The following is a 17,720-nucleotide window of genomic DNA, read 5'->3' as shown; positions in this document are numbered from 1 at the left end:
TTTCTGATGAAGGGTCTAGGCCCGAAACATCAGCCTTCCTGCTCCTATGATGCTGCTTGGCCTGCTGTGTTCATCCAGCTCTACACCTTGTTATTGCAGTAGAATTATACCTTGATTTCATAAGGTTAAAATGAGGAAGTACTATCGTACAAATGGGGTTGTATGCCGGGAAATTTGGATGGTTAAGGGGTGATTTTGATCAGAGTTTTCAAAATATTAAGGGGAATAGATAGAGTACAATGGTACAGATTTGAAGGTCTAAATAATGTCAGACTTTCAGTCCTAATTAGTACAAAAGTTCTCTTTCCACCAAACAAAAGGAAACAAAAAATCTGAAGAAGCTCCCCAAATCAAAACATGTACATTTTATTGGTTGAGTCTAAGACTGAAATTCAATTTAAGTTAATTTTCTCGTTGATTTTTTTAAACTGCTATGTGAAAACCAAATAAACAGTGCTTTCCATTTAATGATTACTATTAAACTTAAGTCTCATGCCAGAAATACATGTGCAAATAATTAATGTTGGTCAAGAAAAATTATTTTTATTTTTCTTCTATATTACAGTAAAGTGAAGGGGATAATCACAAATAACCATGACTTTGCCAAGAAGAATTTAGAAAAACCCAAAGATATATTTAAAACTGAACTCATTGAAAAAGCAGTACAATCACTGTAAATCCATGGGATACTGAAAAAGTAAAGCTAATGGCTTTGCTGTAACATTAGATTCAGAAAACATACTGAAATGGTAACAATGCTGAATCTGTCTGAAACTGACTTGAAGATTACAAAGTAGAAAGATAAAATATTTAAATAAATTAAATGGACAATAAACTTCAGCAGTAAATGATTATTGACAGGAATTCAGTTCTGCATAATTCTGACCATCAAACATTTTCGTCATAAAATGCCTTTGCCATTGCTTGTGCCATCTTCAAAGCTTTTTTCTCTTTGACATTTTGGCCCATATTATCCTTGGCTAGTTGAATCCAGTATGATTCTGTACGTGACAAATATTCTGAATAAGGTTCCTCTGATTGGACTGGAGGATGGTCGTCTAAGAAAGCAAAAGAAATAGTTTACAATTTCAGATTCTCTTACAAATCTCAAAAGCAATACTAACTTCTGTTGAACTGGATCCTCTCATATACAATGTTTCAGTTTGAACTATGATTTTCATTAACACCAAAATAAAGTTCACCATCACAATAAAATGATATTTATCTTTATATTTAACTCTTTGGTCAACTATGCCACTTACAGGCAGTATAACTGTGTTTGTTCATATTGCCCAGAATGCAAGACCAACCACAAAAGCACATTGACAAAATTCCCTCAGCTGAATAAAGGCACAAGAGTGTTACTTCATCACATTTCAGTAGCTCTCAATAAATAATTCCTGAAATAAACTGAGCTATCTGAAATGAACTGGCATACTACACTAAGGGATGGATCAATAGAGATGCACTGGCAAATACTGAGGGGCCACCATCTTCTACAGGGATTAATTAATAAGGATGGAAAAGGTCCTTCCCCTCTGGATCTCAGGACTGTCCCCGAACTAAAATTCAATACATGCAAGTCAAAAATGTCATGGATACAACATCTGAGAAACATTTTCCAGATTTCCAGCCAGGGAATCTCAGAAATCTTTACTGTCAGAGACTCCTTAACATATGACTCAATCTTTATAGTCTAGACTGCTCTACTATTGTTTGGTCAATGAAATACAAGGACAACGGAGATTTAACTAGGACTTGAAAATTGCAAAACAAGTGCTAGCATCAAAGAACATCTCTGCTTGTGACAAGCTTTTCACTATTCATACAGCTGAGAATCCCAGGAAGTCAAAATCACTGACAGTAATTATTACTGGCATCAAGTACCTGCAAATGACAACACCACTTTGATGCCAAATTATAAAGGCTAACTACAAAAACATTGAAGGAAATTCTTTGTCAAAATATCGACAATGCTCTGCATCACTCCCCCACAGATGTAAAACTGAGAAGTAAGAAGGTTCCAATACTTGCTGCACTATTGTTATCAGTTTTTCACATGCCACTCAAAGGCTGTAATTAAACTGCGTATTTGAAGATTCAGTCTGAAAGAAGTTCTTGCAGTTAAAAACAGCACTGCAAGCTTAATTCTTGCACAATGCAGTAGCATGTGATCTGGAGCACATCACATATTATATGTTGAAGAGTATACAAGAGAAATTGATCAATTTTCAATGGTTTGAAGTAGTCTTTTAGAAGGAAAAATGTAAGTTGCAAACTGGCATTAATACAAGAAACAATTGCCTTTTGTATTCTTTGGATTCACTGAAGTGCTTTACAATTCATGAAGAGTAAATCATTTGTTTTGTGCCAAACAGATGCAAATTTACACAAAAACGTAGCATTACAAATAACAGATGAAAAAAAACTGACAAGCTAATTCGTTCTGATGTTGGTTGAGCGAAGGAGGTTGATCAAGCAACTGGAAGCATTGCTTTTCCCTGAATAAATGCCATCTGCTTGAATGCATTTTTGCAGCTTTTCATACTATGTAGGCTGGCAGCCTGTAATATTCAAGCACAATGTGCTCCAAGGCTGGTTACATTTCATCCTGTCTGGGTACAAGGACAGGGCTTGTTACAAGGTTTTTAATAGGGTCTCTGAAACAATTCAAGAGTCAGGAACATAGAAATTAGAAGCAGGAATTGGCCATTTACTTTCTGAGACTGTTCCATGATTCAATACAATTATAGCTGATCTTGTTGAAGTAGCAGCTTCATTTTCCTATATAAAAAAACCAAAAGAACTGCAGATGCTGTAAATTAGGAACAAAAACAAAGTTGCTGCAAAAGCTCAGCAGATCCAGCCATCTGTGAAGGAAAAATCAGAGTTAACGTTTCAGGTCCGGTGACCCTTCCTCAGAACTGCTTCATTTTCCTGTCTGCCCCCCATAATCCTCAACTCCGTCAACCAAAAATCTAACTCAGCAGGGAATAAAGTTACGTGTACAGCCTCTACTTCTTTCTGGGGAAGGAAGTTCCATATTTTAATGATCCAGAGAGCAAGAAATTATCCTCATCTGTCTTAAAAGAGAGACTACTTATTCTTAACCAACTCCCCTGGTTTTAGGTTGCCTCAGAAGCAGAAATCTCTTCCAGATATCCATCTTATCCAGTTTGTTCAAAATCTTATGTTTTCAATAACATGACTCCCTCATTCTTCTAAACTCCCATGGAGAGAGGCATAAATTGGTCAAGCATTCTTTACAAGGTAAGCTCTTCACCCCAAGAATGAGCTGAGTGAATGTCTTCTAAACTGCTTCTAAAGAAATTATATCTTTCATCAAAAAAGGAGAGCAAAATTGTATAAAGTTCTCCAGATGTGGTCTCATGAATACCCTGTACAACTATAGTAAAACCTCTACTTTTATATGCCCTTGCAAAAAACAATGATCGATTTGCTTTCCTAATTACTTGTTATACTTGCATACTAACTTTATGGTTGTTGTACCAGGACACCCAAATGCTGCTGTACAACAGAGCCCTTCAATGTCCCTTAACTTACATTCCATTCTGCTTTTTCAATCTTCCTGCCAAAATGGACCAGTCCACACTATCACATCATACTCTATCTGCTGAATTTGTGCTCACTTGTTTAACTTGTCTCTCTCTTCTGTTGGAATACAGATTTGTATTTAAGGACCATGAGGAACTTAAATATAGAATCGTTCAGCCATTCTGGATTAAAAAGTGTACTGAAGCAAAATATGATACTATGAAATTGTTGAACAGTAATGCGAGATATGACTCACCTGCTAATTATTGAAATATCAAGTAACTTTGGAAGGAAAAGCTTTTGAGAGACAAAAGATGAGTTTCACAGCTTAACTGTTAGATAACTTTTGTTTGGAAGAGATGGGACTTATGTGCTGAACGTTGCCTAGTAAAACTCTATTGGATTTTTCCTGTTTTCCCATGTCACAAACTGCACAGTTCTTTTTCTGGGAACCTTAGCAAGTTCCAAATATCAACTTTCCATCAGCATTTCGATCTCATCAACGGGAAACTTGGAGAACCATGGGAAGTTCTCATTTTATTCACTGAGTTTGGATCCTTGTCCCACAGAAGTGTTCGTTTCTCTTTTGCCTTTTTTTAAAAATCAAAACCATATCATCTCTGCCGAGCTATACTGTCTTGTCAGTCATGGGAATGTCATTTTTAGGATGACAGGGATACAAGGTTAATTCCACATAGCAGCTGAGTTGTTAACCAATTTTATCATGTATCTATTGCAATTGTGGATGTTCCTTTTATTCTGAATAGTACTACCACAGAGAGAGAAAGTGACCATTTTGTTGCTTAACTTAAACAATTACACTTTTGGTATGAGTTGACTTTCAGTACACTCTTCCCATCATAGCACTTTGCAGATTCTTTCCTCTTCACAACTTGCTCTCCTACACTGCGTTACTGGCAAATTTAGCTCCCGTACCCTTCATCCCCTCGTTTAAATAATTGATTATAGATTGTAAACAGTTGAGGAGCCAGCACTGGTCCCTTTGGCACCCCACTACTAATATTTTGCCAACCCAAAAAGACGCAATTATCTTTACTCTCTGCTTTCTCATAATTGACCTATCTTTTATCAATGTTAATAGATTACACCTACAACCATGTGCTATTTATCTTGTAAGATCTGCATCTTGCAGCTCCCTTTGATGTAGAACTTTATCAAATGGACTTAGAAATACAAGTGTGCCATGCCAACTGGCTCCCCTCTATCCACCATGACTTCAATTCATCAAAAAGCTCTAATAGGTTAAACACAACGTTTCCTTCACAAAGCTATGTGATCTTCAAAGAGTCAGGCTACAACCATCTTAATACATTCTAGACCCTTCCCAATGACAGTAGTCAGTACCTCAGGGTGTAATTTAGTCAAAGGCAGAGGAAAATGCTCCACGCAGTGTTCATGTGCTGTTGTTGGCTGGCTCTGTGCTGCCGTACAGTCTTGGCTCAGATCTTTGGACGCATTAGCTCAATAAAGCCGAAAGGAATATGATCATTAGAAGATGGCAGTTCAATGCAGCTAATAGTGAGTGTGAAGGATGCCCACAAAAAGTATCTACTTGGCATGGCCGAGAAAGACAGAGTTCAGAAAAACCCAGCTAGGAACAGTGACAACCTAACTAAGATAAAACATTTGTCTGTTCTGTGGATTTGGGTTGCAGCCTGGTGAATCCAGGATGGCACAATCTTCTGAAAAGAATCTGAGCAGCTGGATGGTGAGTAGTTGTTGGAGCACTATAAGCTTAAGTTCTATTGCTTGACAACTACTTGCAGGCCAAAACAAGAAGCAAGCCAACGTCCAGGCTGAATATTTGTAGGTTTTGAGGAAGCTCACAAGCTAGATCATTAAAAAAAATAACGATTTGATACCCCTTGCAAAGGAGGCAAAGCCTTAGGGAGATTAGGTGATCCAGAGGGTCACTGTTCTCCGACTGTATTGCTGAGAAATCCAGAGGATCTCTCTTGATTGCATATGCCATTTGATTGACTCTTAGGGTGTTAAATCAAAGTTCGTCTGCAAATCCATATTTATCTCATGCTAAGTCTGGATGCTAGAATACAATATTGTGATCAGAGATTTTTTTTTTAAATTCACGGAATGAGGGCATTATTGGCTCGACCAACATTGCCCATCCTAGAGGGCAATTAATAGTCAGCCACATTGCTGTGGGTCTGGAATCACACGTAGGCCAGATAGGTAAAATGGCAGTTTCCTTACCTTAAGGACATTAGTGAACGAGATGGATTTTCCTGATAATCGACAATGGTCACTATTTGACTCTTACAGATTTTTATTGAATTCAAATTCCACCATCTGCCATGATGGGATTTAAACGCAGGTTGTCAGACATTACCTGGATCTCTGGATTAATAGTTCAACAATAATACCACCAGGCCATTGCCTCCCTCTAATTATATTTTGGGATTTACATTTCCAAATAGAGGAGGATGAATGTGGGTCAGTTTTGTGAAGGTTAGTTTTAAATACAGTTCATAAAGTCATTTGGACAGTGACATAATTGCAGTTCCAAGAAAGCATGAGAGTTCTGTCAAGTGCCTGGGAGAATCCCTGAATTTCTATTGGATAAATGCTTATCCTAGTGACAGACACAGTAAATATAAAGGGCATTAGCTGCATTTTGACCTCAGAACTGAAGGTTGAAGGTCTCAGAAGAATCAAATTTTTAGTTCACAGGAACCAGTAAACTTTGCAGTTTGTAGTCTGTGGAATTTCCAAGCCAGAAGATGGATACAAGTCTTCAAGGTGCTAAAACTGAGAAAGCGTACGCCATCAGAATTATGGAAAGTTCATGCCAGCAGATACAAAAGAATCAAAATTGTTTGTGCAGTCCAATGGAAAGAAATTGGGGAAGATTCAGTTCAAAAAAGATTGAAGGTGCGATATGAATGAAATTTCTCTAGACTTCAGTAATTGTGAAAGATTAGGTCAGAAATCACACGACACCAGGTTACAGTCCAACAGGTTTATTTGAAAACACAAGCTTTCGGTGCTTCATTCCTTCTTCAGCTGTTAGGGAGAGAGAAGTAGTATCAGACGCAGAATTATCAGTAAAAGATCAAAGGGTCACACCACTGATGAGGACGTAACAAACAAACTTAGGACCTGTTAAATCTCTAATCAGTTAGAAGGTTTTAATTGATTAATATGTATACATAAATCCCCAAATTCCTTTGAAGTAAAGAGAAGTAAAGGTGTAAAGAAGAGGTGGCAGTTTAGGGTCAGACAATGCATGTTGGGTGTGAGGCCTTGTTCAGAATCGCTGACTGTTTTGGTTTGGAATCAGACTGGTTTTACTTCTAAAGTAGGAATTTATAAAATGCCACATTGACTGACTATCTATCAATTGTGTGCTTTTTGAATGAAATAGAGTGTATCTGCAAATGCAAATTCACCCTATTGGTAAGCGTGTCTGTCTATCAATCATCGACACCACCAACCGCCAGCTCAAAGGGGAGAGGATCTCCAAGAAGATTGCACATAGTGACACGGACATCAAGTTTCCACAGAAATGCAAGAAAGCACAAAAGATCCCAAAAGGACTACAGATCACGAACCCATCAAGTCGACCTACAACACTGATTACGTTGAGAGATTTTGCCATCACACCTCTCGCAAACTCCTCAATCATCTTGTATACCAACTCTACAGTAAGCACCATTACCTTGAAATCGAGATAGAATCCACGTTCTCAGGTTGCCGGTCAGGATACAGCACTAGAGTTACGGGATACTGCCAAAACAGACGAGGCAATGGAACTACATCACCTACATACATGCACACCAAGAAAAGAAACTGGAGAAACTTGGCATTACCACCAGCAATTACCAAGTCTCTCCTGGTACCACCATTGAAAGTGGCACCACCATGGCAAAATCCATCATCAACTTATCTGATCACACCCTTCAACTAGACGAGATTGAAGTTTCTCAGCTGAAGACTCAATGTCTGCCACCAAAATGGACCCCTCTGGTCTCATAGCAGACAAAGAGGAATTGTTCCAAGATGTCAGCAGCAAGCCCAAAGAGACAACCAACGAACCGGACCAAATTGACAGGGAGATCCATGGGGAGCGGGCAAAGCAGGAGTCGAATTAGACCTCTCCGGTGGGCCGCTGCCAGGGGCTTGACAGTTACGCTCAAGCCAGAGAATGCGTGAATGCCAGATTCAGATTCATCAGCCACACTCAAGGTAGTGCAATACGTCAGCCAGGCACAATGGAACACCATCCATGCTTTCAAGACCAATCACAATATTGCCATCAAACCAGCAGGTTTAGAGTACCCTACGCACTCTCATCCCCCGTACTTCCCACATAAGGGATTACTGCTGCCTTCTGAAGAAATACAAAGCCAACACACCTGGATGTCCCATCATATCAGGCAATAGAACCCTGTGAGAGAACCTCTCTGGCTATGTCAAGGGCATCTTGAAAACCATTGTACAAGGAACCTTCAGCTTCTGTCTTGACACTACAGATTTCTTACAGAAACTCAGCACCCACAGACCAGTCGAACCAGGAACATTCCTTGTCACAATGGACGTTTTGGCACTCTACACCAGCATCCCCCACGATGACGGCATCGCTGCAACAGCCTCAGTCCTCAATACCAACAACTGCCAATTTCCAGACGCCATCCTACAACTCATCCACTTCATCCTCAACTACAATTGCTTCACCTTCAACAAACAGTTCTTCATCCAGACACACAGAACTGCCACGGGACCAGATTTGCTTCCCAATATGCCAGCATTTTCATGCACACGTTTGAACAAGACTTCTTTGCTGCACTGAACCTCCGACCAACACTATACACCAGATACATTGATGGCATTTTCTTCCTTTGGACTCATGGCGAGGAATCACAAACAACTACATGACGATATCAACAACTTTCATCCCACCAGACTTACCACAAACTACTCTTTAGAATCAGTCTCCTGCTTGGACACATGCATCTCCATCAGGGACAGACACCTCAATACCTCACTCTAGTGCAAGCTGACTAATAACCTCACGATGCTGCACTTCTCCAGCTTCCACCCTAAACGTATTAAAGCAGCCATCCCCTATGGACAAGCCCCACGCCCACAGGATCTTTTCAGATAAGGAGACTGAGATGGACACCTGAAGGTGTTGAAGGACGCCCTCATAGGAACAGGATGTGATGCTCAACTCATCGATCACCAGTTCTGACACGCCACAGCAAAAAATTGTAATTAGTAACCTCCTCAGAAGACAGACACGGGATACGTCCAATAGGATACCCTTCATTGTCCAGTACTTCCCAGGAGTGAGAAACTACGCCATGTTCTTTGCAGCCTTCAACACATTAATAATGACGATGAGCAACTCACCAAGATCTTCCCCACACCTCCATTTCTCGCCCTCAAAACAACCACCAAACCTTAAAGAGACCACTGTTTGCAGCAAACTACCCAACCTTCAGGACATCGTTGACCACAACGCTGTACAACCCTGTCAAGGCAACCCCTGCAAGACATGTCAGATCTTCGACATGGACACGACCATCACACGTGTGGACACCAACTGCCACATGCACAGCAGATACTCATGTGACTCGGCCAACGTTGTCCGTCTCATACGCTGCAGGCAAGGATGCCCCGAGGCATGGTATATTGGCGAAACCAGGCAGACGCTATGATAATGGATGAATGGACACCATGCAACAATCGCCAAACAGGGATGTTCTCTCCCAGTGGGGGAAACACTTCAGTGACCTTGGATCTTCAGGCAAACGTCCTTTAAGGCAGATATCAGGATACAGAACAATGCAGAGTCACCTAGCAGAGGCTGGTAGCCAAGTTCAGTACCCATGTGGACGGGTTCAACTGGGATCCTGGGTTCATGTTGCACTATAGGTGACCCCACCACACTATACACCTTCCCCTTCCCCTCCTGCCCACGCGCACTCCCTCCTCCTCTCCCCACTGCACGCATACACACCTTTTCTCTCACACACCCCCTCCCCATGGGGTGAATTTGTATTTGCAGATACATTCTATTTCGTTCAAAAAGCACACAATTTATAGACAGTCAACGTGACGTTTTATAAATTCCTACTTTAGAAATAAAACCAGTCTGATTCCAAACCAAAAACGCAAACAGATTCTAAACAAGGCCTCACACATAACATGCACCGACTGACCTAAAATGTCACTTCTTTATACTGATAAAACCTTTAGTTCTCTCAGGACAGTAACTTCAAAGGAATTCTGGGACTTACACATCCATATTAATCAATTAAAACCTTCTAACTGATTAGAGATTTAACAGCATCTTAGGTTTGTTTAATACGTCCTCAGTACCATTTGATCTTTCACTTATAAATTCTGCGTTTGATACTACGTCTCTCACTAACCTCTGAAGAAGGAGCGAAGCTCCGAAAGCTTGTGATTTCAAATAAACCTGTTGGACTATAACCTGGTGTTGTGTGATTTCTGACCTTATTCACCCCAGTCTAACACCAGCACCTCCCCATTATGTGAAAGATTAGTGTTGGACGAGATGTTGAAACCTTGTTGTGATGTTTCTGTCAAGATCTCTCTGTCTTCTACGTACATGTTTACAGCAGTTTATTCTTTCATTTGTGGAATCATCTTATGTTCCATTGTAAAAGAACATCTGCAGCCTCATGTCAGTATGTTTCAGAGACTAATCACCATGTTAACCAACTTTAAAAATTAAATACATAATCTATCAAGTAAGGTGACATTCTGGGATCAGTCCAGTTTTACTATCAGCTGGGTTCATAAGAATACATACTGTGGATTGTTTAAATTTTCTAATATTGCAAAGTTTTATTTATTTGTTCAAAAGTGGACACTCTACATGTTATTCCAATGGAAGTAACCTGGGGTCTCTAACGTCTACAAAAAAGGCTACTGATTCCTGACCAGATTGTCTGTAACCATAACAACAGTCAGACAGAAATTCCAATGATGATTTATTTTCTCAGTACTGCTCTGAAATACCAGAGAGTTTTGTAGTAAACTCTTGGAGTGATGTTTCAATCTACGGCCCGTTGATTCAAGAGTAGCAGCACTACCACTGAATTATACTGGCTCCAGTTACACAAACATCGCTTATGAACTTTCAGAAGAACCCACAGATAAAGAGAGACTAGTTACCTAGGTAAAGAACAATGTAGATTTATTCAACATATTTACCGTCTTCTTCACTGCTCTCATCATCATCCTCTTCCTCCTCCCCCTCCTCATCTTCTCCTCCTGCAGCTCCTTCACACTCTTCCTCATCCTCAGAATCTTCATCTAGCCACTCCTGGGTCTCTGCAGAAAGCAAAGATGAGTGAAGTAACAAAATACAACCTTCAAAAACAAAAAACTTCGGAAGAAGACAACTTTTAGACCAAATACTATTACATAGACCAGATCTGATATTCCTCTCCAACCTGAAAAATATATGCCAGCCGAAATACCCAATCCCAAGCAATTGCATTCCTGAATTCAATTTAAATAGGTCAGGTATTACCCTGACACAGGCCCGTGTGCATGAGCTGGGAGAGAAATAATATATTTTCCAAATTCTTTTACCTTTCTCCTTCATTGGGAAAATATGTATCCCATCTGTAAATATCTCAATAAAAGCCCTAGAAGAGCTCTAGAGTGAAAAAAAAGATGGGAGTCCATGTTGTAAAGCTCTGCACGCACTAGCAAGTGGATGACAGTATTAAAATATTTCATGAGCTTCTAAACCTTCACATAGTATTGAATTATCTGTACCAAGAAGCTCTTCAACTTACTCCGGGAAGATGCATTTCCTGTCACAAATGAAAACACCTTTAATGAGCTGGAACTCATGGCATGAATTTTCGTTTCAGGGTCCCAAGCCAGATGCTCTGAACTCCAATTTGGGAATCCGGAAATAGCCACAGTGGGATTTTTGAGGAGATACCCAATTAAGAGGTCGCTTTCAGGAACTGCATTCAATCAAGGTCCATGGATCATCTCTACAAGGAACCCCTCCACAAGACTGCTTAAAGCTGTGGCTGACCGGTCTTGTAGTGGTAGTGACCCTACCTCTGAGCTAGACGATCCAGGTACAAGTCTCACCTGCTCAGGATGAGAGTCACAGCATATCCAAACAGGCTAATTAAAATAATTACAGCTATGGCTGTGGCCATTCGAGCCCAGCAGATCCATCCTTGACTATTTTGCAGGATGTGCCTCCAGTGGGAGGCTACCATCATACCAATTATGGGTTCAAGTCACCGTAGAAATTTTGCCCATCATCTGGAAAATCTAGAAAGCATGTAAAAAGAGATTATCAATTGATAATTAAAGTTATCCTAATTAGCTACTTGTCACTGGGGCGAGTAGCCTGCAGGATATCTCTGCAAGTTCCTTAGACTAGATTTTTAAAAAAAAAAATCAACCCATTCAAATGTTTTATGACACACCTCTGGAGCAGGTGGAACTTGAATCCGGGCCTTTTTGTTTAAAGGTAGGGATGTATGCGACAAGAGGCCCTCACAAGTTTCTCAAGTGTCTTTGGCCCAACCATCTTCAGCTGCTTCATCAATGACCTTCCTTCTATCATAAACTCAAAAGTGGAAATGTTCACTGATGATTGCACAATGCTCATTACCATTTGCGACTCCTCAGGTACTGAAATAGTAAATGTCCAAGTGTAGCAAGATCAGGACAATATCCAAGCTTGGGCTGACAAGTGACAAGTAACATTTGTGCCACACAAGTGTCAGACAATGACCATTTCCAATAAGAAATAATCTAACCATTATCCCTTAACATTCAATTCAATTATCATCACCGAATCACCACTATTAAAATCCTGGGCATCTACCACTGACCAGAAACTGAACTGGACTAGACACATAATACTGTGGCTACAAAGAGCAAGGCAGAGGTTAGGAATTCTGTAGCAAGAAACTCACTTCCTGTTTCCCCAGAGGCTATCCACCAGCTACAAACCAGGATAACGACGGAATATTCACCATTTGCCTGGATGTGTGCAGCTCCACCATCTTTTAAGAAGCTTGACACCATCCAGGAGAGCAGTTCACTTCATCAGCCCCATTTCCACAAAGATTCACTACCTCCAACTTGAGCACTTAGCAGCAGCAAGGTGCAACATCTACAAGATGCACTGCAGAAATTCATCAAGGCCTGTTAAACAGGACCTTCCAAACCCTCAACCACAACCTAACTAGGAGGACCAGGGCAGCATATGCACAGGAACACCCACATCTGCAAGTTTCCCTCCAAGCCACTCACTACCCTGCCTTGGAAGTTTCTCAAGTGCTGCTGGATCAAAATTCTGGAATTCCCTTCTGAACGGCATTTTGGCTAACGATACCAAATGAACTGCAGCATTCTAAGAAACCAGTTCACCACCACTATTTCATGGGCAGCTAGGGGAGGGAATAAATGTTGGCTCAACTAGTGTCACCCATATCCCATGGGGACATTGTTTTTTTTAAAAACAGTCCAAAAGCTATCTTTAATAATTGGCCAAACGTTGAAAACATGCTAGAAGACCAAAGATGTGCAGGTTAGATGGATTAGCCTGCTAAATTGCCCGTAGTGTCCAGGGATGTGCAGGCTAGGTGGGTTAGGTGTGGGACTTGCAGGATGGGGTGGGTCTGGGTGGGATGCTTTTCAGAGGGTCAGTGTGGATTCGATGGGCTGAATGGCCTGCTTCCACACAATGGAGATTCTATAACTAGGATGCCATCCAACAGCAAGAAATTACAGACACATCTACCAAGCTTACTTCCACCTTGGTATGAAAATTCAGCCCAGGTGACTCAAATAGAAGCGAAAACTTTTGAAATGCCACAACTGACAGAAGAATACAAATGAGATAGACTGTATAAGAAATAACTTTGTTTTTGGAAGGTTTTTTTTTGTTGCTCAATATTGTTGCATATTCTCAGAATAGCTCTGCCAATTTTGTTGAAGCACCTAACAGCTTTCCAAACAGTATGTAATTTTTGCAAATTATCTTTGGAAATAACACAGACTTTATTCCATCCTAAAATAAACAGGTGTACAGAAACTTATGATGAGGTATCTGAAAGAACTTCCAACTTTCTTGCTGAAAACTACATCATGATGGTTAAGGCATAAAATGCAACAATGAACTTCAACAGGCTGCTCACGAGGCTGCTCTTCCCAACATCTATTTTTCAGGCATTCCAGCAAAGACTAGATGACCAAAAACAACAATTCTGGCTTGATTTTCTTCTTTTAAACCCTGCTGAGATCAAGTCAGTCAATGCAGATGGCAGGTTCACTCAGGGTTGGCATGCGTTTTCCTTCCTATTAATAACTGATAACAAGAATGTTTTTTTTTCCCTTTATTCATTCACAGGATGAGGGTATCGCTGACGATGCAGCATTTATTGCCCATCCCTTATTGCCCAGAGGGCAGTTAAAAGTCAACCACATTGCTGTGGGTTCTGGAGTCACATGTAGGCCAGACCAGGTAAAGATGGCAGTTTTCTTCCCTAAAGGACATTAGTGAACCAGATGGGTTTTTCTGGCAACTGACAATGGATTCTTGATCATTATTAGATTCTTAATTCCAGATTTTGATTGAATTCAAATTACACCATCTGCCGTGGCGGGATTTGTACCTCGGTCCCCAGAACGTTACCTGAGTCTCTGGATTAACAGTCCAGTGATAATACCACTAGGCCACTGCCTCCCCATGGTGAAAGAAACCCATCCAATGTAATATATCGTGATACATCAGAGCTAAAAGTAGTACTTGCAACACTTGCATTGATTGAAGAAAATTTAATTTATCATAGGTAACGCAGAAGGATGAACCACTTGGAAAGGCTAAATAAATAGCTGCAGCAGTTATTTCTGACAAAGGGGTCGACAGTACCAATCCCTTGGGGATGGAGCATGCACGTGTGCGTGCGCACGGGGTGGGGGGTGTGTTCATCATCTTCCAGATGCCATATCATGCCAGTGGCAGGGAATAGGGACAATAGCCTTCTTCCCAGAGGCTAAATGTGTCACTCATGCACAATTAAGACATTCTTTCTGCTGCCACTGGCATTTCACCAGCGCCAGATGGCCCTCCATCATGTGTATAAACAACAAGGTTAACAGTGGTAGTCTGCCAGACAGCTCAGAGGGGGAAGGGGTTTCCTATTCATACCTATTGCCCACAGAGGAGTCTCATTGTGGCAATGATTGCTCTAGTGGTGATAGCACCATGTGCCCTCAAACCACCCAACCCACTCTCGAATTGACCAGCAGCTCTTAGGGGCCGATGGACATCCCTAATAGTGATGGCTGCCCTAGTAGCAAACAATTAGTTACGTGCTGCTGATGAGATGCACCCCTGGACATACAGGACCACTAAATTTTGCTCATTCTTAACTTTCCAGGACATCAGCTGATGCCTGCCATACAAACAAGATTCATTCCATATTGTTCAATGTCAAATCAGTTGAGTTTAAATAAGCGTATGGATTTATGATAGAACCAGTAGAAATCACAAACTTACTTGGATCAGTTTCCACCAGAACCTTCCATTCATTCATCTTGTGCAGGTCAATGCAATAAAGGTCATTTAAAGTAAATTGTCTGTCTCCCACTTCAAACATCCCACCATAAATGTAAAACAGACCATTTTTAATAACTGCCATGGCACTAGACCGGGCACGTGGCTCAATGATAGGACCAGTTTCAGAAGCACCATCTTCCTTTTCCTCCTCTTCCTCTTCACTTTCTGTATCTGCTTTGGCATCAGGGTTATTTATGACCTGTTTTACAGTCATGAGAGTACCATCTTCAGTTACAATTTCTTTGACTATTTCCATTGAAGTCTGTAAGTCCTGCTTTTCACTTTTCACTTCTGTTCCATCTTCCTCTTTTCTTCCACGTCTTCGTTTCTTTTTCTCCCCCTTGTGTCCCTTCAACTTCACAGCAAACCATCGATTCTTCACCATATCATAAATATGAATGTCATTAAAAAATTCTCCTTGGAGGTCTTCTTCCTCCTCTTCATCATATACACCGCCAAAGAGAATGGCACGGTTGTTGGGGGCAACAGCCAGAGAGAATCCTGATCGTGGCGATGGCTTCAGTCCTGTTGGGTTAATGCGAACCCAGGCCCATTTATCTGAGGAAAAACAAGTGATAAACAGGTGGTTCGAGATGAACAGAGGTATTCATTTCAAATACAATTACATACTGAAATATAAAAGATAACATTTACTTAAAAACAAACTAATGGAAATTGCCTGGAAATGTAGTGGAGGCAGGCTCAATAGAGGTATTCAAGAAGGTATATGGATATGCCTGATTATATGGATAGAAATAGCATGCAGGATATGGAGAAAGAGCAGGAGATCCACATTAGGTAACAGAACTCATGCAGGCATGATAGGCAGAACAGCCACCTGCTGCATCATAACAATTCTGTGATTCTGCAAATACACTGTCTCGGTGACCATGTTTTAATTGCCGAAAATTCCTAGTGAAAAAATGTTTTGCATTTCAGTTGGTAACTTTTCTACTACCTCTACCAAATTAATTTTAATCCAACTATTACCAAAATCTAGGATATGCCTCTAGCAATATGACAAAAATATGGAGAAAATAATGTTTTACAAATGGGAGACATTAAGACTATAACGGTTAAGATGACTCTAACTTAAAATGATGGCCATTCAAAACCTCTACCTGGAAACAGGCCCAAACAAATTGACACAAGTGCCAGTTTTCATATATCAGAGTAAAGGGACAGTTGATTAACACAGGGAAAAGAGTGACAATCTACTGTGAAAAGGAGGGAAAGACTGTGTTAGCATTAACAAACAAGTAGAATGCTGATAAGAGATAGTTGTTGGTTTAATAAGAATGACAGACCAAATGGAACTTTTAGAGATTTAACAAACAGTTGCCAAGGTGAACCTTGCTAGTAGAATCTGTTTGCAGAGACAAAAAGACTTTGCAAAGTTCAACTAGGTGTGGCAAGGAAACATGAGCCTGCTGAAAAGCTGAGTGTGTCTTGGAACTAGATCCTGCAATGCAATACATCTGCCAGCGGTGCTGTCAGCAATGAACAGTCGAATAAGTTATAAAGGAACATCTCAATTGCATTAGTTAGTTAATGTGAAAGTGGGTAAATGCTGGAAAGAGGGGGAAACAGAAGGAAAACCTTGAATTCTAGATGGAAAGTGCAGTGAGGAAATTTGAACTAGGCACAGGAAAACTTCAATTATGCAAAACAGGGGGTGTCAGTAAATCTTGAGGATGATTAACATTTGGGGTTGAATTTAGCCTTCTTGGCAGGGGTGGGAACTTGACCCAGAAGTGTGCAGTTTACTGACCTCATCTCTGCTGAATAATGGAATCAGTAGTCAATTAATGGCCTGGCAGCAAGCCAACTGACTAGGAAAGGGATAAGTGATCACCTTGCCTAATCGGGGTTGTGAAAGTCTTGTAGCAGTGCTGAGCTGGGGTTATTATAAACAATGTCTTTGCTGCGGGTGCACACCCCCCAAAATCTTGGTGCTGTTGCAGCTCCTTCAATATAGTGAGGGTTTAGAAGAGGAAAGCAGAGTTGGGACAGAGTGTTTTGGTGTAACGAAAGACTCTTGCAATAGCAGATGTTTCAAAGTTGGAGGGTCAGCTGAAGGAAGGATCTGTAGTCACAGGACTGTCAGAGTGTAAGATGTGCAGTGAGCAGGACGTTCAGTAATCAGGATGGGTGACAAGATTCAGCAGGGAGCAACAGGTACAATGAGCAGGAAGTTACCATATTTATTTGGCTATAGATTTCTAAATGTATATTGTTTTAAAACACTTCATTTCTCAACATAGGAATTTACCAAAGTATTTAAGTTCATAGGGTGCAATGTTAGAATTGGTTTTCAGTTACGGAAATTCTGCAGAATTTAACAACAGCTTTTACATTTGATTCAAATGGGAAAACATGCTTTGCTTCAAGCTGGTTTATTTACAAGTCACATTTTCAGAAATGCTAGCCACAATTTTAAGTGAGGGCCTATTGTGTTAGAGAATTTTTTGAGCATCAAAAGCATCCAGTGTACTAGTCTGCACAGCTGGCTGGCATGGCTCACCTTCCTCATCCTCAGAGAATG

At 40.6% G+C, this 17,720-nt stretch overlaps 1 protein-coding gene across 8 annotated transcripts in view; it reads right to left on the bottom strand.

Moving 5' to 3' along the window:
* Window positions 1–344: 344 nt before the first annotated feature.
* The window catches only part of klhdc4 (kelch domain containing 4), a 100,144-nt gene continuing 82,768 nt past the window's right edge, over window positions 345–17,720 (bottom strand). For 7 of the 8 annotated variants that reach the window (XM_048605729.1, XM_048605731.1, XM_048605726.1 and 4 more), the window contains 3 exons: window positions 15,116–15,733; window positions 10,780–10,899; window positions 417–1,058 (listed from right to left, as the gene is read on the bottom strand). In XM_048605729.1, coding sequence (XP_048461686.1) covers window positions 889–1,058; window positions 10,780–10,899; window positions 15,116–15,733 — 908 coding nt within the window. In that variant the 3' untranslated portion in view covers window positions 417–888. Of the gene's footprint in view, window positions 1,059–10,779; window positions 10,900–15,115; window positions 15,734–17,720 lie in introns of all 8 variants that reach the window. The other variant, XM_048605724.1, reaches the window with a different exon arrangement.

The sequence above is a fragment of the Rhincodon typus genome, chromosome 15 (assembly GCF_021869965.1).
Source record: "Rhincodon typus isolate 14 chromosome 15, sRhiTyp1.1, whole genome shotgun sequence".
Taxonomy (NCBI): Eukaryota; Metazoa; Chordata; class Chondrichthyes; order Orectolobiformes; family Rhincodontidae; genus Rhincodon; species Rhincodon typus.
This window is presented reverse-complemented; position numbering and strand designations above follow the sequence as displayed.